Source organism: Peromyscus californicus, unplaced genomic scaffold (genome assembly GCF_007827085.1).
Source record: "Peromyscus californicus insignis strain IS unplaced genomic scaffold, ASM782708v3 Scaffold_19__1_contigs__length_69161282, whole genome shotgun sequence".
Classification (NCBI taxonomy): Eukaryota; Metazoa; Chordata; class Mammalia; order Rodentia; family Cricetidae; genus Peromyscus; species Peromyscus californicus.
Genome location: NW_026294491.1, coordinates 23628371 through 23648686, shown reverse-complemented (window position 1 = coordinate 23648686; position 20316 = coordinate 23628371). Strand labels below are relative to the sequence as shown.

At 43.9% G+C, this 20316-nt stretch overlaps 1 protein-coding gene across 5 annotated transcripts in view; it reads left to right on the top strand.

Annotated features, from left to right (window-relative positions):
* The window catches only part of Rufy2 (RUN and FYVE domain containing 2), a 37400-nt gene that overhangs the window by 11905 nt on the left and 5179 nt on the right, over positions 1 to 20316 (top strand). Inside the window, exons 5-17 of one of the 5 annotated variants that reach the window (XM_052744836.1) lie at positions 1213 to 1336; positions 1893 to 1954; positions 2658 to 2723; positions 3539 to 3608; positions 5722 to 5823; positions 5921 to 6037; positions 8445 to 8612; positions 11285 to 11382; positions 13824 to 13943; positions 15757 to 15886; positions 16905 to 16999; positions 18353 to 18401; positions 20203 to 20280. In XM_052744836.1, coding sequence (XP_052600796.1) covers positions 1213 to 1336; positions 1893 to 1954; positions 2658 to 2723; positions 3539 to 3608; positions 5722 to 5823; positions 5921 to 6037; positions 8445 to 8612; positions 11285 to 11382; positions 13824 to 13943; positions 15757 to 15886; positions 16905 to 16999; positions 18353 to 18401; positions 20203 to 20280 — 1279 coding nt within the window. Of the gene's footprint in view, positions 1 to 1212; positions 1337 to 1892; positions 1955 to 2657; positions 2724 to 3538; positions 3609 to 5721; positions 5824 to 5920; positions 6038 to 8444; positions 8613 to 11284; positions 11383 to 12040; positions 13604 to 13780; positions 13944 to 15756; positions 15887 to 16904; positions 17000 to 18352; positions 18414 to 18604; positions 20281 to 20316 lie in introns of those variants that run through there. The other 4 variants (XM_052744837.1, XM_052744838.1, XM_052744840.1 and 1 more) reach the window with 4 other exon arrangements.

The window sequence follows — 20316 nt, the reverse complement described above, 5'->3', positions numbered from 1 at the left end:
TGAATCTGGGGACTGAAATTTCAGCTCTAATTACAAGTATCATAATCAAATCACTAGCAGCAGTTACTGAGTCCTGAGAATCCAGCATTCCAGGCCTGAGGTTGCCTTTCTCTCCTGACTCTAAGACAAGGGTCCACAAGCTGGAGAGATGGCTCAGCAGTTAAGAGCACTGGCTTGCTCTTCTAGAAAACGTGGGTTCAGGTCCTAACGTCCACAACGGCAGCTCACACTGTCTGTGATTCCAGTTCTAGGGGCCCTAATGCCTTCTCACAGCCTCTGTGGGCACTGTATTCATGTGGCATACATAGATACATGCCAGTAAACACTCACACATACAAAATAATTGTAGACGAAATTCTAAATGGTCTTGTTAAATAAGAAACACAGAGCCAAATACAGAGTTCAAAGCCCAAGAGATTGGAGCACTAGCGAAGAGCCAGGACTCCCTTTAGCTTACCATTCACTGCCGCTTCCCTGAGAGAGAGCTTCTCCCTGTCTGACTTGTCTTTTTATTGCTTTCTGTTCTGCCTTCTCATTGGCTCTAAACCCAACCACATGACTTCCTTGTCACTACCTCTCTATACAGACCTCCTCGTCACTGTGGTTGGTACTGGGATTAAAGACTCGGGTCACCACGCTTGGCTGTGTCCTTGACCACTCAGAGACTCTGCCTGCCATTTGATTGGATTAAGGGCATGGGCTACCACCGCCGGACTTCTGCTTAATGGCTCGCTTTTACCTCTGATCTCCAGGCAACTTTATTTATTAACATACAATTAAAATCACATTTCAGCACAAATAAAATATCACCATAAAATAACTTTTTAAAAAAGCCATGGTCTAACTTCCTGCCCAAGCTGTCCTGGAACTTACTCTGATTCAGACTGACCTTGAACTCTTAGCAATCCCCGCCTCAGCTTCCTTAGTCCTGGGGATTTGAGGCATAAGCTTTCATGCCCAGCATACCCCCTTTTCTTTTGATTTCTCTTTGTTTTTCCTTCGAAACATCTTTCTCTTCTGTTTCCTTTGGTCCTTTTAATTTTCTATGGAGACGTTGAGCCTTTTTACAAGTTAAGTGTTCCGAATGCACTTTGGAGGAACTTAGGTTGTTTCCATGTCTACGAGGTGGAAGGAAGGGGAGGGAGGTGAGGTGTTCAGGGTAAGCTTTAGGCATTAGGTTTGTGATGAAGGTCTCTGTTCTGATGTTCCCAGCGAATTCTATGAGTACCATGCGCTAATGATGGAGGAGGAAGGAGCCGTGATTGTTGGGCTGCTGGTCGGCCTGAATGTGATTGATGCCAATCTGTGTGTGAAGGGAGAGGACTTGGACTCCCAGGTGAGTGATAATCCAAACAGTGTTCTCATTACACACAGTTCTTCCTGGATCTCAGTGCCTCTAAGATCTAACAGTGCTGTTAAACACTTAATGAGCAAAATTCAGTTGCATGTTGGGTTAGACAAACACCTGATAGAAACAGCTTAAGTGGGTGGAGAGATGGCTCAGTGGTTAAAAGCACTGGCTGCTCTTCCAGAGGTCCTGAGTTCAATTCCCAGCACCTACATGGTGGCTCAGCCATCTGTAATGAGATCTGGTGCCCTCTTCTGGCGTGCATGTGTACATGCAGGCAGAACATTGTACATAGTAAAAAAAAAAAAACAAAATAAAAGTCTCCCTGTAGTCTTCAGGTTTTAATTTAAAGAAGAGATAAGCCACTGCTGTAGGTCAGAGCTATCAGGATGTCAGCAACGCTGGAAACGCCCTCCTGGACATGCCCACAGCATGCTCCCCTGACTGTCATCTCTCAGGCCAGCGGAAATTGACAAGACCGCCATCACCATGCTGCTGAGGAGGACTTCTTCTCTTTCAATAAGACTCGATTTATTCATTTCAGGTTGGAGTGATTGATTTCTCAATGTATTTAAAGAGTGAAGAGGAGACTGGGGACAAAGAAAGGTACGTTTTCCTCCGGATTCCCCAGTTTTAGAGTAGGGGTGTGGGTGTGTGGGTGTGGGGTGTGTGTGTGTGTGTGTGTGTGTGTGTGTGTGTGTGTGTGTGTGTGTGTGTGTGTGTGTGTGTGTGTGTTTGGAGACAGGGTTTCTCTGTGTAGCCCTGGCTGTCCTGGAACTCACTCCATAGACCAGGCTGGCCTCCAACTCAGAGATCTGCCCGCCTCTGCCTACCTAGTGCTGGGATAAAAGGCTTCCGCTACCCCCCACCCCCGACCAGCTAGGGCTTGTAGATTTTCAGTAGCTATTTGCAAATGAACTTGTGCTGTCTGTTCACAGAGTGCTTTCTGCTCCTCCCTCCCTGGAGCCCTGGCTTGTATTTTCACTTCCTTTAAAAGCTCTACAGGGCAGCTAAGGAAAAGTCCTTTCAACGAGGTCGACTTTGGTCCCCAGTAAGGAGTCTTGGTCAGATCTGTCCTTGTTGAGAGACACCTTAATGGCTATATTTTGTGACAGTGGTGGCTTAGTATCTAATTGGGTCTGTTTCAAGTGTATTAATGATACATTAATAAGTAATTCAGGTTCCTAGTGCCTGATTTTCTGCTGTGTGACAGTCTGTTTTAAAAGCAAAGCCGCATTTTATCATGATTTTTACGGCCATTTCCAGATGATTCAGATATATTTTACGCTCCCCTTTCCTCCCACCACAGGAATGTTCAAATTGCTGCCATCTTAGACCAAAAGAATTACGTCGAAGAACTAAATAGACAACTCAAGTAAGTATTCCGAGCACCTGCCGATAGTCAAGAATCTTAGGGGCAACTTTGGTTTTAGCGTAATCCATTTTCCTTTCTGTTAGCATCTTTGCAGGTTTGCCTTCTAAGCGTTTTTGAGGGGCGCTTGTGGCACGGGTTAGATGCACAATAGAAATTAGTAATACACAGAGAGCTGGGTGTGGTGTCACACACCTGTAATTACCCCAGCACTTGGGAGGTAGCAGCAGGAAGGAAGGTCATGAGTTCGAGGTTCTGCTAGTAAGTCAGTTTGAGGCCAGCCTGGGCTAAACAAGGTCATGTCTTAAAAAAAAATAAAACAGCCGGGCGGTGGTGGCGCACGCCTTTAATCCCAGCACTCGGGAGGCAGAGGCAGGCGGATCTCTGTGAGTTCGAGGCCAGTCTGGTCTACAGAGCGAGATCCAGGACAGGCTCCAAAACTACACAAAGAAACCCTGTCTCGGAACCTGCCCACCCCGCTTAAAAAAAAAAAAAAAAAAAACACACCAAAAAACAAAAGCCAAAACTAAAACAAAAAGCCCCAAAGGCTGCTGATGTATCTCTTCACCTGCACAAGGCCCTGGACTCAGTCAGCCCGGCACCAAGAGGAACTATATAGAAACGTTGATTCTTTTGCTGGGGTCCTTATTGCTGTCTTAGCTCAGATCAAGTTGGCCAGGGTAATGAAAATGTCCCCGTCTAGGAATCTGTTCTGGGTCATGGGTACAGGCCGATGAACGTGAGTCTGGGTCAGTGTGCTGTCCTTGCCGTGTGAGCTTGTGGGATTCTGAGTGAGTTTTTCTCTTTGCCAATTGCAGCAGCACAGTCAGCAGCCTCCATTCAAGAGTGGACTCGTTAGAAAAGTCCAACACGAAGCTGATCGAAGAGGTACCGTCCCCAGCCCAGCGATGGATGGGCGTCTTTTGAGTCCTCTGTTGTTTGTGATCCTTTTCTATTTAAGCATGAATGCTGTCAGCATCCACCCCACAACACACATGTGAGCACACACACACACACACACACACACTTACACAGACACACACACACACACACATACACACACACACACGCACACGCTTTCATCATGGTGGGATGTTTGCAGGTGAAGGTTGTATGCTCGACTCTGAGGTACTGTTATTCGTTCCAGTCAGTCACCAGAAGTCGGCCCCAGAGACAGAAGTCACACAGATCCCTAAACTCATAAGGTGTGATTCCCGTTACAGTGGGGACCGCCTGTGTGTAGGGCATGGAATGACTTCTAGTTGCCGTTGTCTGGCTAGTCAGAGTATTGCTCCTCACAAGCAGTGCTGCATAACCCTGTTGCCTGCTTCCCACCTTCTCCTGTCTGTGTACAACCTATCAGCCATGGCTTCCCACGCTGTGAATGTGGCCATTGGGTGCCCCTTTGCAGAAGAGTCAGTTCATCCTTTAAAAATAAAAATAGATAGAACCTTGGGCTTGGAAAATTGACTCAGTAGTTAAGAGTATTTATGCCTTTAGAAAGGACCCAGGTTCGGTTCCCAACCCACATGATGCCTCACAACTAACTTCAGTTCCAGGCTCCACCCATACACTCAGTAGGGATATACTACAAATGAATAGGTCTTAAAAAAAAAATCCAGCTCTTCAATACTATCCATAGAGTTACTTTTTGAGATTATTATTTATTTCTTTGAGATAGGGTCTCACTATGTAGACCAGGCTAACCTCGAGGTCACAGAGATCCATCTGCCTCTGCCTCCTAAATTCTAGGATTAAGGTGTGGGCCATCACATTTGACTTTTTTTTCTTCTTAAGTTTATCAAACCTATTTTCTGATGTATGCTAGAAGCCTGTTATTAGCACTGTGACCCTATTTTTCCATGATAATTAAAATTCTTCTTTTAGAATTGTTCTGATTTCTTTCCAAACCAGGGAGTCGTGATAAATTGAATACTTAACAAATAAGAATGCACCAGTAGCCAGGCTTGGTGGCTCATGCCTTAATCCCAGCACTCAGGAGGCAAAAGCAGGGGGATCTGAGTTCAAGGCCAGCCCGGTCTACAGAGTGAATTCCAGGATAACCAAGGCTACACAGAGAAACCCAAGAAAAGAATGCACCTGTGAGACCAAACATGGTGGTGTACACCTGTGATCCCAGCACATAGGAGGCAGGGTAGGGAGTTCAAGCCAAGCCTCAGCTACATAATGAATTTGGGCAAGCCTGGCCTACATGAGACTCCGTCTCACAAAAAATCCGAAAGAACAATTAAGAATGCCATCTGTATATTGCTGGCTGGACTCCCACTTGGGCCCATTCTGGAGCTGCTCATGGCCCTGTCTCTCTCTTCTTGGCTTTCCATACACAGTGAGGTTCGAGCTCTTTCCCCAGAGTGTTCAGAACTGTATGACCTGATGGCCTCTACTTCACTTGCCCAGGCTTCTTTTCATTCCGGGCCTCAGAGCCAAGCCACCTGGGTACTGGTGTGGAGCTCTGATGCTGAGTTATCTGTGTGAGTGGCCACAGTTCCTGGAACCCCGTCACCTGTCACATCCACTGGGTGCGTGTCCTGTTGAGTCGCCATGAACATGTAACACAGTTTCAAACAACACAACCCTTTTTCCACAAGTCTACACAGTGTGCTTGATTTAACATCTTATATTTTATGTGCACTGGTGTTTTGCCTGTATGTATATCTGTGTGAGGGTGTTGGATCCCTGGAAACAGGAGTGACAGATGGTTGTGGGTGGCATGCCATGTGGGTGCTGGGACCTGGACTCAGGTCCTCTGCAAGACCAGGAAGCACTGTTTGTTGACTGCTGAGCCATCTCTCCAGCCCAGTGTAATTTTTTTTTATGATATACGCCCCCCGTAATAATGGCACACCTGTAATGTGGGAGTCTCATCTTACTGGTGTTAGTGTTTGGTCTCCTTTGGTTTGTAGCCACAGACCTAACCCGTGTAGCATGTCTACAGAAAGATGCTCAGAATGGCTTTTTGTTTGTGCTTCACCCTTTGCAGTTAGCAATAGCGAAGAATAATATCATTAAGCTCCAAGAAGAAAACCATCAGTTACGTAGTGAAAACGAGTTGATCTTAATGAGAACGCGGCAGCATCTGGAGGTGAGCAGTGACCGCAGAGCTGACTGGGGTCCTGAGTCCTGTAGGCTAGGTGTGTGTGATGGCAGCATGGTGTGACGATGTGACCTCTTAATCCTAGGTTACCAAAGTGGATGTGGAAACTGAGCTTCAGACATACAAGCATTCCCGGCAAGGTCTAGATGAAATGTATAATGATGCAAGAAGGCAGCTTCGAGACGAGTCACAGCTCCGACAGGTAGTTTACCTTGCAGTTACATTAGCAAAATCGTGGGGGTAACTTACTCTCAAGCAGCACCATTCAGATGTTCCAGCCTTAGCTTCTGGGACATAGAACAGAACCTGACAGCCTTAACACACTGACTTTTTTTTTTTTCTTCTTGCATTTATTTTGTATGTGTGCACACACGTCATGGCACATGTGTGGAGGTCAGAGGGTAACTTTCCAGAGTCAGTTTTCCTACCACATGTTTCTTCTACCACAGGTCATCAGGCCCGGTGGCAAACACCTTTACCCACTGTTCTAGTCCTCTCTGTTGCTGTGATAAAGCACTAAAGTCCACACAGGGGAGGATGGGGTTCATCACAGTCCTTCATTGGAGAAGTCAGGGCAGGCCCAGAAGGCAGGAGCCTGAAGCTTGCCTGCTCACTCAGGCTCATGCTGGGCTAACTTTATACAGCTTCAAGAACTGTACTGCCCACAGTGGGACCTTCTACAAGTTATCAAGACATCCCCCCACAGACACACCCACACACGATTCTAAGCCGTGTCTAATGCTAACTGTGATGCCCATGGAGCCATGTTGCAGGCCCAATTGTTCTTAAATTTTTTTAAGCTTTAAAAACACATCTCTTAGTCTTTTTAAAGCCTTCCAGTCTGTGGTGGTTGTGTGAATGCAGACCACCATCACAGAAACAGTATGTAAGAGGACATAGTGAACTATGTAAATATTAGCAACCTCATATTGAAAATGTTAGCTTTCAGATAGTGGAACATACACAAAAATGCACACATGTAGCTTAATGAGTCATAATGCAGATACTTAGTCACTGCCATGGCCAAGAAGAGGACACTTGCCTGCCTTTCGGTGCACTCTTCCTGTTTGTCTTTAACCTCAGCAAACGTCTTAATCAGATTTTTTTTTTTTTTTTGAGATAGTGTGCTGTAGGTGGACTTTTCTGTCCCGCCAGCCAGCTCCCAAATAACCACACAGAAACTTATTAATTACAAATGCTCAGCCAATAGCTTAGGCTTGTTACTAATTAGTTCTTACAACTTTAATTAACCCATATCTCTTATTTACGCTCTACCACGTTGCAGTACCTTTTTTCAGCAGGGCATGTTCATCTCCTGCTTCCTCAACATCTGGCTGGCGACCTCGCCCTTCTTCATCCCCATATATTTTTAAAAAGATTTATTTTATTTATCATGCATATAGTGTTCTGTCTGCATGTTTGTCTGCAGGCCAGAAGAGGGCGCCAGATCTCATTACAGATGGTTGTGAACCACCATGTGGTTGCTGGAAATTGAACTCAGGACCTCCAAAAGAACAGCCAGTGCTCTTAACCTCTGCCCACACTCTTTTTTTTTTGGTCTGCAAGTCCCACCTAACCTCTCCCTGTCTAGCTATTGGCCAGTTTAGCCCTTTATTAAACCAATGAGAATAACAAATATTCAGTGTGCAAAAACATTGTTCCACAGCAGTATGCTGCTTAGTTTTTGTTAACTTGACATGGACTTGAGTCACCTGGGAAGGGAATCTCAACTGAAAAAATACCTCCATCAGATTGACATGTAAACAAGTCTGTGGGACATTTTTTTTTTTATTAATGATTGATATGTGAGGGTCCAGCCCAGTGTGGGCAGTGCCATTTCAGGCAGGTAACCCTGGGCTATAAAAGTAAGAAAGTAGTCTGAACAAGCCATAGAGAGCAAGCCAGTAAGCAGCATTTCTCTATGGCAGTGGTTCTCAACCTTGCTAATGCTGCAACTCTTCAAGACAGTTCCTCATGTTGTGACCCCCACAACCATAAAATTATTTTCGTTGCTCCTTCATAACTGTTAGGAATCATAGTGTAAATATCTGTGTTTTCCGATGGTCTCTTGGTGGTCGTGACCCACAAGTTGAGAACCACTGCCCTGTGGTCTCTACCTCCGGGTTCCTGTCTTCACTTGTGATGGACTGTAACCTGTAAGCCAAATAAACCCTTCCCTCCCGAGTTGCTTTGGTTTCGTGTTTTATCACAGCAACAGAAAGCACAATGGGACAAACAGGATCTCACTATGTAATTCTGGCTAGCCTGGAACTCTGTGTAGACCAGCCTGGCTTCAAACTCAGAGATCCTCCTACCTCTGCCTCCTGAGGAGTCCTGGGATCAAAGGTGTATGTATACCAGCATGCCCAGACCTTCTTTTGAAGTAGAATCTCACTGTGTAGCCCAGGCTGACCTTGAACTCAAAGCAATCCTCCTGTCTCATTCACTTCAGTGCTAGGACTACACATGTGAACCACCACACCAGGCAGGTTGATTGTTCAGTGATAGGTTTAAGAGGAGCAGATGAGTGGGACATTGTTTGCAGTATTGTTAATGGTTGCACATCTGATTTTGATAACCTGTTCACGAAAGACATTGTGAAATTTCAGGATGTGGAGAATGAGCTGTCAGTACAAGTTGGCATGAAGCATGAGATTGAGCTTGCTATGAAGTTGCTGGAGAAGGATATTCATGAGAAACAAGACACTCTCATAGGCCTTCGGCAACAGCTGGAAGAAGTCAAAGCAATCAACATCGAGATGTACCAAAAGCTGCAGGTACAGAGTGCTCTTCCATTCTTGGTATTGCTAGGAGTCAAGGCCCAGGCTTCCTGCATGCTGGACAAATGCTCTACCACCGGGCCATTGATTTCCACCCCGGTTTCATTCTTTGTCTTTTCTTTTCATTTATTTGTTTGTTTGTTTAGTACACAGAAGAAGACACCAGATCTCATTACAGATGGTTGTGAGCCACCATGTGGGTGCTGGGAGTTGAACTCGGGACCTTTGGAAGACCAGTCGGTGCTTTTAACCTCTGTGCCATCTCTCCAGCCCCTTTGTCTTTTCTTTCTTTTTCCAAGACAGGATTTCTCTGTGTAATCCTGGGCATCCTGGAACTCACTATGTAGACCAGGCTGGCTTCAGACTCACAGAGATCCACCTGCCTCTGCTTCCCGAGTGCTGGAATTAAAAGTGTGCACCACCATTCCTGGATCTTTTTTCTTTTGAGATGGTTTATTTGTCTTCTCATTGTTGGGACAGGGTGCTTGCCTGATTGAGGTAATTTAAGGAAGGATTAATTTTGGCTCACAGTTTGAGGGACAGTCAGTTATGCTGGGGAAGCAGTGGTAGGAGTAGCTTGCAGCCCTACCTACTGAAGCTGCTTGCTCACAGACAGGACGGGAAGCGTAGCTAGGCTGTACACCTCAAGGCCCATCCCAGTGACTCATTCCTTCCAGTGAGGCCCAACCTCTAAAGTTTCCACAACCTCAGCCAGAGAATGGTGGCACATACCTTTAACCCTAGAATTCAGGAGGCAGAGGCAGGCAAACCTCTGCCAGTTCAAGGCCAGCTTGGTCTACAGAACTAGTTCTAGAACAGCCAAGGCTACACAAAGAAGCCCTGTCTTGAAAAACAAACAAAAAGATTCCACAACCTCCTGAATTGGTACCCCCAATTGGGACCAAACGTTCAAACACTGAACCTGTGGAAGGTCATGTTCTCATTCGAACCACAACACAGGGTCTCACCTCGACAGTGTTTGCAGTCCTGCTCGATTATAAGCAGACACTCATGCCAAGGTGCAGATGCGAAGGTCGGACGAGAGTATGTGGGAGCCAGTTCTCTCCTTCCACCCTGAGGTTTTTGGAGATAAACTCAAATCAGATGTGGTGGCAAGTGCCTGTACCTGCTGAGCCATCTCACTGGCCCTGTTTTTTTTTCTAACATAAGACTCGGCTTACTTGCAATTGTTACTGTAGGCAAAAACTAACTTGTACATGATTTCATTTACAAACTCACAGAAAATAACCCTAATTCTTTGTTGACTCATCATGATACCGATGCATCCTACCCACCTTCGAGCTGTATCTCCAGTTTCAAATCTGTTTTCCTTTCTCCCTTCTCCAATTGGCTTTTCAATTTCAGCATTTTTGAAAAATATTTTAAGAATGTTTTGCTTGCATATAATGAATGTGTATCACATACAAACTTTGTGCCCTTGGAGGTCCAAAGAGGGCATGGGATCCTCTGGAACTCGAGTTGCAGATGGCTGTAAGCCACCACGTTGATGCTAGAAACCAAGCTGAAGCCCTCTGCCAAAGCAACAAGTGCTCTTAAAACAGAGCCATCTCTTCAGGCTCTAATTTCAATATTTTGTTTTTGTTTGAGACGGGATCTCACTGTGTAGCCCTGGCTAGTCTGGAACTCACTTTATAGGCCATGCTAGCCATGAACTCACAGTGAACTGCCTGTTTTTGCTTCTGGAGTGCCAGGATTAAAGGCCTGTGCCACTGTGTCTGGCCCTCAGTAATCTTTTATTACATTTATTGTAATAAAACTTGTGGAGTGGGTTATCTTCTTTCATTGTGTGGATCCTAAGGGTCCAACTTAGGTTGTCCATATTGGCAGCAAATACCTTTACGCACTAAATGCTTTCTCATACCTCTCAAATGTTTTTGTTTTTCAAGACAGGGTTTCGCTGTGTTGCCCTGGCTGTCCTGGAACTCACTCTGTAGGTCAGGGTGGCCTCGAACTCACAAAGATCCCCCTACCTCTGCCTCCCAAAAGTGCTGGAATTAAAGGCGTACGCCACCACTGCTTGCCTCCTGTTATCTTTCAATAACATGCAAGTATGATCACGTTGGGGTTTTTGTTGTTGTTGTATTTTTTTAAAGATTTATTTATTTATTATGTATACAGCGTTCCATCTGCATGTATCCCTGCAGGCCAGAAGAGGGCACCAGATCTCATTAGGGATAGTTGTGAGCCACCATGTGGTTGTTGGGAATTGAACTCAGAACCTTTGGAAGCAGTCAGTGCTCTTTACCACTGAGCCATCTCTCCAGCCCTTGTTACTGTATTTTAAAAAAGCATTACTACTATTATTGAATATGTGTGTGCCTTGGCTCATATATGGAAGTCAGAGGACACTTTCAGGAGTAGGCTCTCCTACCATGTGGGCTTGAGTGGAACTCCGCTGGCCAGGTAAGTCTATCTTCTCACTGAACCCTTCTCTGGTGCATCACTGTATCTCATTCTTACTATTTGGTTATTTTTGAGGACTGGCTGCCCAGGCTGGCCTTGATGGCCCTGTGTAGTGAGGCTGACATTGAACCCATAATCCTACCTACCTCTGAGTTGCTAGGATTCCAGGCATATACCACCATACTTGGCCTAATGTTTGAGTTTCAAAATCAAAACCACCATAAATGTTGTGTTTTTATAAATAGGGCTCTGAAGACAGCTTGAAAGAAAAAAATGAAATAATTGCCCGACTAGAAGAAAAGACCAATAAAATCACCACAGCCATGAGGCAGCTGGAGCAAAGGTATGATACTCCCGAGTTCTCCTCCTTCCCCATTCCCTTCTTCACCTCTGACACCTGCCATAGAAGGCTGTTAGGAGACCTCACCTAGGCCCTGTGTCTAAGCTGAGCCAGATTTTGTGCTTTTTTTGGTTGTTGCGTGGAATCAAGTTGCTTTATTAGGGTGATTATTCATTTAAAGTTGCTCTCTTTGAGATACTTTAAAGGCACAATATCTGTGACATAAAACTAAACAAAGACCTGGAAAAAAGAAATGGCCAGGCTCTGTGGGACTGTCCCATTCTTCACCATTGGCCACCTCCTATCTGAAAACAGCCTGAGTAGACAGTGTAGTTGCTCTGAGCTATGACCTCAGCCTACCCCAGGCCAGGGTTTTCTGTCAATGGAGCTCTTCGATCCTGGCATTTCATTTTACTGTTGGAAAATGTAATGTATCCATTGCCCTGTCATGTGGAGTCAACATGTCTACCATTGCTTTCTTTGGATCTACTTAGGAAAAACATAACTATTGATGCTTTACTGACACAAATATTCTTTTATTGACATCCTCTTTCTTCTTTTTTTCTTCTTTCTTTTTGTTGTTTTCTTTATCCCCACTTTTACATTTGGACATCTTTATTACCGTTTCTTGTCTTTGATTTCTGTCCATTCCATTATGAAGTGACAATGATTTGTTAACTCAGACTAGGACTATTGCAGTGTCATTGGTGAAAAGTGCTGGCAGTGACCCCCAGGACCAGTACAAGCTGGTCAAAGACATCTCCTTCTGAAACGCACTCAGTGCAGACAGAGCCCATCCTCTTCCCATGTGTTAAATGGAAAGAACGTATGCTCTCTCGTGTTGTACAGGGCTGTAGGAGCCCTTCGTGGCTGCTCTGAGACACAGCATGGGCACTGGGCTCCCCAGATGCTCTCCTCAGCCTTGTGCTTCGACTGCTTGGAGGGCAAGATTTTCAAATGGTTTTCTTTTTAGCAACTTTTTGATGGAAACTAGAAACCTTTGGTTTCAGGCTGTGTTGGCACAGATAATCACACACACACACACACACACACACACACACACACACACACACACACACACACACACACACACACGCTCACTCTGCCTAACGGTTCCTTACTGATTTTTAAAGTTAAGTTTTCAAAGCAGTTTCTGAACCAGGTTGGCTGCTGCCCTGGGCTTCAGCGCCTCAGTTTTCTGCCCCGCCCTCTTTTGTGACAGCACAACTTCAAGGCCTACCTCACTTACTTTACTTCCTGATACCTTAGAGAAGAAAGCTGAGCCCTCCCCTACCGCCTTAACCTCTTCATTTCAATGTAAACCTAGAGGGAACTTACTTCCTCTCCTCTCCTTGGAGGCTTTTATACTCGCAATGTGTATTGCCTTACTTAGGGGTTTTTTTGAGGCAGATGGGAAAGTGCAAGATTTCTCTTGTGACTTCTTGTGAAGAGTTAATGTCCACTGAATCCTGGAAATATTTTCTTATAAACCTCAGAAATCTTGATGTCCAAGGGAGGCAAGGAGTGGAGCTAAGCCTAGGGAGAAACAGTGACTTAACAAATAAAAAAGGGAAAAAATGACCACAAACATTTTAAACTAATCTTTAATATTCAAGGTAAAGAATAAAAAATAGGGGACTGGAGAGATGTCACAGCAGTTAAGAGCTCATGTTCTTATAGAGAACCTGGGTTCAATTCCCAACACCTATATGATGTGGCTCACAACTGTCTATAAGTCCAGTTCCAAAGGACCTGACACTTTCTTCTGACCTCAGTGGACACCAGGCATGTATGTGGTGCATAGACATACATGCAAGTAAAACATTCATAAATGTAAAATAAAAATCTAAAAAAAAAAATATATCCATAGGGAATGATGCCAACAAGCATTAAATCTTTTTGAATCTTAATCTATATATACACACACACATACATATACAGCTTTGCATAATGGAGCAACTGCATAGAGCTCTGCTAGGAAGACGCTCTTCCCGAGAACTGTTGCTCTTAGCCTTGTAGTGCACTTGATTCCCGGCACACACACCTTAGCATCCCATGCAACAGGTGTGTCCTGCGCTTACTAGAGACCGTGTCTACTCACGGTTTTGTAAAAAGGCAATAACATACCTAGCCATATTTGCGATTGGAATCATTATCCTCCAACGGTAAAAACTGTATTGCTTTGCATTAATTATGAACAAGAAATAAAGCAAATTTCAAGATAGTTTTCTGGGCATATTATATCTTGTACTGAAAAAGAAATCACAAAACAATTTCTAGACATTGTGTGGCTCTTTCACGTTTGAGTTTGTGAGTTCTCCCCAGACTTTGTTTTCATTTAGAAATGTTTCTATTTCCCCATTTTTCTTTTATTTGTCTTCTTCACCCTTTTACACCCTAGTTCTAGCCTCAGTTTTACCCAAAGTTGATTTGACTTACACCAGATTGCAGCAAGCAGAGAAGGCACAGATGGAAGCTGAGGTCGAGGATGAGAAATATGCCCAAGAGTGTCTGAGCAGATCCGACAGTCTGCAGAGACAGATCTCACAGAAGGAGCAGCAGCTGTGAGTGTTTCCTCTTCATCTTGGAATCAAATTCTTGTACTGACATGGTCTCTGCCAGCCAGTAGAGAAGGTGTGTGGGGGATGTCTGTAATGGCCCAGTAGGTAAAAGCAGTTACCACCAAGCCTCAGCTCAACCTCCAGGACCCACATGGTAGTCCTGCACATGTCCCAGCTCCTTACACTAAACAAATAAATGTAAAAGTTGGGGTAGGGATGTAGTTCAGTGGGAGAGTACATTGTTGAGACCCTGGGTTCAAGCTCCAAAACCACATTCTGAAAATGTAATTGTTACTCCTATTATTTTATCTATTTATTTTTGGAGATAATGTCTCATGTATCCCAGGCTGGCCTACAAAACTCCCTACATAAGCAAGGGTGACTTTGACCCTCTCTTCTTCCTGCTTCCACCTCTGAGTACTGGAACTAAAGGTAAGTACCACCACACCTTGCTTATATGATGCTAGATCAACACCCAGGGTTTGTTTATGCTACACGAGTACTCTATCCAGTGAGCTACATCCTCGGCTCCTGCTTTCTTTCTAAGATTTAATTTTTTTCATTTTTATTTACACTTGTGTATCTCTTTATTGCTGAGGCATCTCTCCAGCCCACTTTCTTTTAATAACAAAAATAGTGCATGGTTCCTGGGGAGGAACATTAGCGGTGCTTGTAGAGTAAGGACTGAAGCCCCTCCAGGGGGCTTTCCATGTTCTAGAAAAAACTATTAAACTCTGTAACTGTTCTTCAGTGTGACTCACTGGTGGAATATGTGCTGTTTAGTTTGCATAAAGCACCTTACATTCCGTCCTCAGCACCACAAAATAAGGACAAAACAAGACTTTTCTTTGTACATATAAATATATAGGCAATACGTGGTTTAAGTTTTATTGTAAAATTGAAATTACATTTACTTATTTAGTCTGTTAGCGTGCATGTACCAGAGTGTGTCTGTGGAAGTCAGAGGCCAACTTGTGGGGTTAGTTTTCTTCTCACCGTGCAGGACTGTGGAGTCCAATTCAGGTTGTCAGGCTTGGCAGCGAAAGGCGTGACCCACTAAGACAGAGTCTCAAGAAACACAGCTCTGGCTGTCCTTGAACTCAGATCGATTTGCCTCCCAAGTGCTAGAATGAAAGATGTGTGCCACCATGCCTGACCTAATTTTATTTTTAATAATTTATTTTTATTTTATGTACATTGATATCTTGTCTGCATGTAAGTCTGTGTGTGTGAGGGTTCAGATCTTGGAGTTATAGACAGTAGTGAGCTGCCATATGGATGCTAAGAGTTGAACCCCAGTCCTCTGGAAGAACAGCCAGTGCTCTTAACTGCTCAGCTATCTCTCCCTAATTTTATTTTTAAAATAGAATCATATTTGACAAGCTATCTTGAACCTTTTTTTGAAACAGGGTCTTGCTCCATAGCCCACGTTGGTTATATAGGTGAAGGCAGAGGGATCAGAAATTAAAGGTCACTTTTGGCTACATGGCAATTTTGTGGCTAGCCTGGGATATATGAGAAAATAAATAAATAAAACAAAAGGGACTGGAGAAATGGCTTGGTGGCTAAGAGCATGTACATGTCTTGCAGAGGGGCTTCAGCATCCATACCAGGTGGCTCAACACCTGTAATTAAAAAATAAGCCTTTAAAGAAATCAGTAAAAATAAGAGGGCCAGGCATGGTAGAAGACAGTTGTAACCCTGGCACTTAGGAGGTGGAGGCAGGAGCATTTGGTTTTAAAGGCTAGTCTTGGCTACACGAGACCCTATCTCAAGAATGACCAACTGCACACTGCGCTTCTGTTTGCCATTCAAGGGTGCAGCTGGAAACGGATTTGAAGATTGAGAAGGAATGGAGGCAGACTCTGCAAGAAGATCTTCAAAAGGAGAAAGATGTCCTAGCTCATCTTAGAAATGAGACCCAACAAATCATTAGTCTCAAAAAAGTAAATAGTGGTAAAACTTTAATTTTATATCTTGACAAATGTTAACTCTGTTGTTGGAGATAGCCCAGACTGTCCCTGAACTCTTGGTATGTAGCAAAAGCTGGCCTTGAACCCATGGCAATTCTGTCTCAGTCTCTAGAGTACTGGGATTAAGACCTGAGCCCCTGTTCCCAGCCTGTGAGCTTATGTAAAGGATTTGGGGGCTGTCAGTAAAATGCTTGGAGGACTTGTATTCCCAGCTCTGGAGGCATCCCTGGGACTCACTGGCCGGCCAGTCTAACCTAATTCATGAACTCCAGGTCACTGAAAGACCCTGCCTATCTCAAGGAAGGTGGTAGGCAGTCCTAAGTACAACCAGGGTTATCTTCCAACCTCCACATACACCTGCATACAAACACACACATCTTTTAAAACAAGATACTTTACACAATTTACATGTATGAGAAAACAGGATGCACTTAGTCATCTTAGAACTATGAATAAAGAGGTTGTGTGGGTAATAGTTGATATATAAACAGCTAGGAAAAGGCTTCAGATACATTGTTTCTTATAAAAAGATTAAGTTGGGTGTGGTGTGCACCTGTTATTGCAGCCCTGAGTAGGCTGAGGCAGGAGGATCAGGAGGCCGAGGCTACAATCCCAGCATTCACATGGTGCTCACAACCATCTCTAAACTCCAGTTACAGGGGATCCGATGCCCTCTTCTGACCTCTGAGTATCAGGCATGCACATATACATACACATACATACATACATTCATACATACATTCACACACATCTTTTTTAAAAAGAGCGAAATTGAGGGGAAGGGGAGACTTGAGAATTCCTCATTAAAGCATGATGGAATATTCCTGTAATCCCAACACTTGGAAATGGAAGCAGGATCAGGACAAGGTCATGCCTCAGCCTCCCAAGAACAAAGCTCAAAGATATTTATACCTTCCTAATTAATGATATATATGCAATATATATGGAGTTTCTTGGTTTTTTAAAGTTATGTTTCTGTTTTTTATTGAAGGAGTTTCTTAACCTCCAGGATGAAAATCAGCAGTTGAAAAAAATATACCATGAACAAGAACAGGCTCTGCAAGAACTTGGCAGCAAACTCTGCGAGTAATTCCTCTCTTCTTCCTTCAGCTACAAGTCCACAGATTCATGGAAGACATGAGTGTACCACATCAGCTGTGCAGAGAGGCTCAAGTGTGGGGACACTAAAAAGACTAGAGTCCTTAAAGGGATCGAGTAGTTCTGTGCATTTTAGTAGACCTTGGTTCTAAAGGGTTCCAGCAGGTGAAGGCGAAGACTATTGTTTAATTCTTCAGTGATAAAAGAATCCAGAAGCTTAATTTTGTCAGAACATGAGTTGAATTTTGAAAATGTCCAGAGCTATCAGACTATTTTGAGACAGAGCCAGTTTTGTGTGAATTAGAGGTAGTTTTCATGCCTTTAGGGGTCAAATCTCACCATGACACAATGTGATCTTGTAGTAAAATGTTATTGGGATTCTATAAGAACTAGGAAAGTGGCTGTAATCTCAGCACTTGGAAGATCAGGAATTCAAGGTCATCCTCAGCTACATACAGAGGGACCAGCCTTGAGATCATGCCTTTAAAAAACAAAGAAATAGGAGCTGGAGAGATGGCTCAGTGGCTAAGCGTACTTGTTGCTCTTGCAGAAGACCTAGGTTAAATTCCCAGCACCCACACAGTGGCTCACAACCACCTCTAACTCCAGTTGCTGGGGATCTGATGCCTTTCTGAACTTTGGGCATCAGGCATTCACATGGTACACAAACATACATGCAAGCAACACATTCATATATTTTAAAGAGAGAAATGGAAGGAGAGGGGAGATGTGAGAATATCATCATTTCAGTTTTATTTTAGGATTGTGTTCTTTCCCCTCCTCATTCTGAGAAAGAATACTGCTATATTGTCTAGGCTGGTGGTGAATTCCTGGACTCAAGTGACTCAGTCTGCCAAGTACTGTATGCCACTATGGCCAGCCACTTCAAATATAATAAACCATTTCTCCGGTGAGAAAATTAAAACATGTTTAAAGTTCAACGACAGTTTGACCTTGAACTTTGATCTTCTGCTGTGTAACTTCCCAAGTGCTGGGATTACAGATTTCTGCCACCACACCCAGGTTTATATGGCACCGAGATCTAACCAGAGGCTCTGTGCATGCACTTCCAGAGACCCTTTCTCTCACACGGTGAAGTTTTTGAGAAATCTAGTTGTAGACTGTGAGACTATCTCAACAAAAACCAAAATCAAGTTGTGGAAGTCTCACTGATTTTTGTTTTTAGAAGAAAAATAGGAAAATACAAAATATCCCCTTAGCCAGAGATTGTTACAATCTAAAATGATATGCAATGAAAAAGTCAACACCTTTCCAATGAAATATCAGGTGTTCTGTATTTACATACATTCTAAAATTTGGACCTCTTTGTAATGTTTTTAGATCCAAACTTAAAATAGACGACATAAAAGAAGCCAACCAAGCATTACAGGTGAGTAAAAAGGTTTGTCAGGCCGGGCGGTGGTGGCGAACGCCTTTAATCCCAGCACTCGGGAGGCAGAGGCAGGCGGATCTCTGTGAGTTCGAGGCCAGCCTGGTCTCCAAAGCGAGTACCAGGAAAGGCGCAAAGCCACACAGAGAAACCCTGTCTCGAAAAACTCGAAAAAAAAAAAAAAAAAAAAAAAAAAAAAAAAGGTTTGTCAGTACCGCTGAAGGCTCAAGTCAGGAAAGCTCAACTGTTTGGAGACGGGGGTGTGGGGAAGACCTTGGTCTGGTCCCAGCGCCAGAAGGGTGCATACAAATAAATCCCAGAGTACAGAGGTGGCAGCACTGAATGGGAGTGTGGGTGGTGCTATTCTTTCTTCATTTTTCTTTTGCTTTTTTGAGACATGGTTTCTCTCTGTTAACAGCCCTGGCTGCCCTGGAACTTGCTCTGTAGACCAGACTGGCCTCGAACTCACAGAGAGCTCTGCCTTCCTCTGCCTCCAGAGGACTGGGATGAAGACTACCATCTCTGTTCTTACTGAAATATTTTAAAAGGTGGAAATGCATTACTTAGTGCCCACTAAAGGATGGATTAATGATCTGGATGAAAAAATCTGGATGAAAAACTTTAGATGACATATCCTTGATGACTCTAAATTTACCCTTCTAGAATAGGCTTCTGATGCATACAAGTTGCTTTGACAAGGCTAGAATGTGTGTTACTTTGGGTGTGTCTGAAAGAATCCTCCTATGACATGGTATTATCAAGTCAGCACTTCAGTGTCTGTGATGATTTTCTATTCCAAATTACCCTTTAATTTTTTAATCCAAGTGTTACATGAAAATAGTTATTCAAAAAGTCCTGGAGCCTAGGTTATATAATGCCAGCCAGCACTCTGAACCAGTTTTTAAAAAAAAGAGAGAGACTAAAATGTGTTGGCTCTCTCAGAACTGGGGTTACAGAAGATTGTGAGCCACGTGGATGCTGGGAATTGAACTTGGGTTCTCTGGAAGAACAGCAGCACTCTTAATGCCATTGCCCCAGCCCCCATTCTAAAAAGATTCCAAATAACAAAAATGTTTGCTCTCTTGCCTTTAACCCACCTTAGCTCCTGCTCCAAAAGGGAGCTGCTTCCAGTTCTTGCAGCTATTCCCTCTGGCATCTAGCTGTGTTCAAAACAATGTGCAATTCCTACGGCCTCCCTTTTTGTAGTACTGGCAATGGACCTGAAGGGACAGCACATGCCAGGCGAACCCTGTACTACCAAGCCATGCTGTAGTGTGTTTTCTCACCTTGCTATGGATGTGGTGGGACATCTTTTCCTTAAGTGTCCTCAGAAAGCTTTTTTCCTAGACAGGATCTCACTGTAACCCTGGCTGGCCTCAAACTCAGGAATCCTCTTGCCTCTTAAGTGCCGGGATTAAAGGCAGTCGTCACCACACCCTATTATTTCTCCTGATGTCAACTGCCTGTCACTTCATTTAACATTCTTTGATGACAACACAGCACCTCTATCAAATGTCCCCTGAAAAAGTTAGGTGGCTCATTACTTTGTCTTGGAAGTCTGGCCCCCTGCCCACATCTGGCCTTGGCCCCTCTGTCCTGACATTTCTAAGTTCCTCTGACCTTTCTCTGAGAGCTGTTGCCTGAACCTGGTACCTTCTTTCTTGAGTTCCTTGATTTTGAACAGAAGTGGCCCCCTGAAAAATGATAAATCATAGGAATTCTGCCTTTTCTGTTTCGTGCTTTTAAGCTAAGTGCAAGTGTTAACTGATTTGAACAGGAACATTCATCTTTTTCCTATTAGGGACTGGTCTGGCTGAAAGACAAAGAGGCAACACACTGTAAGCTTTGTGAGAAGGAATTTTCACTCTCCAAAAGAAAGGTAAGAGGGGTGAAAGTGAGTCCAAACATTTTGGCA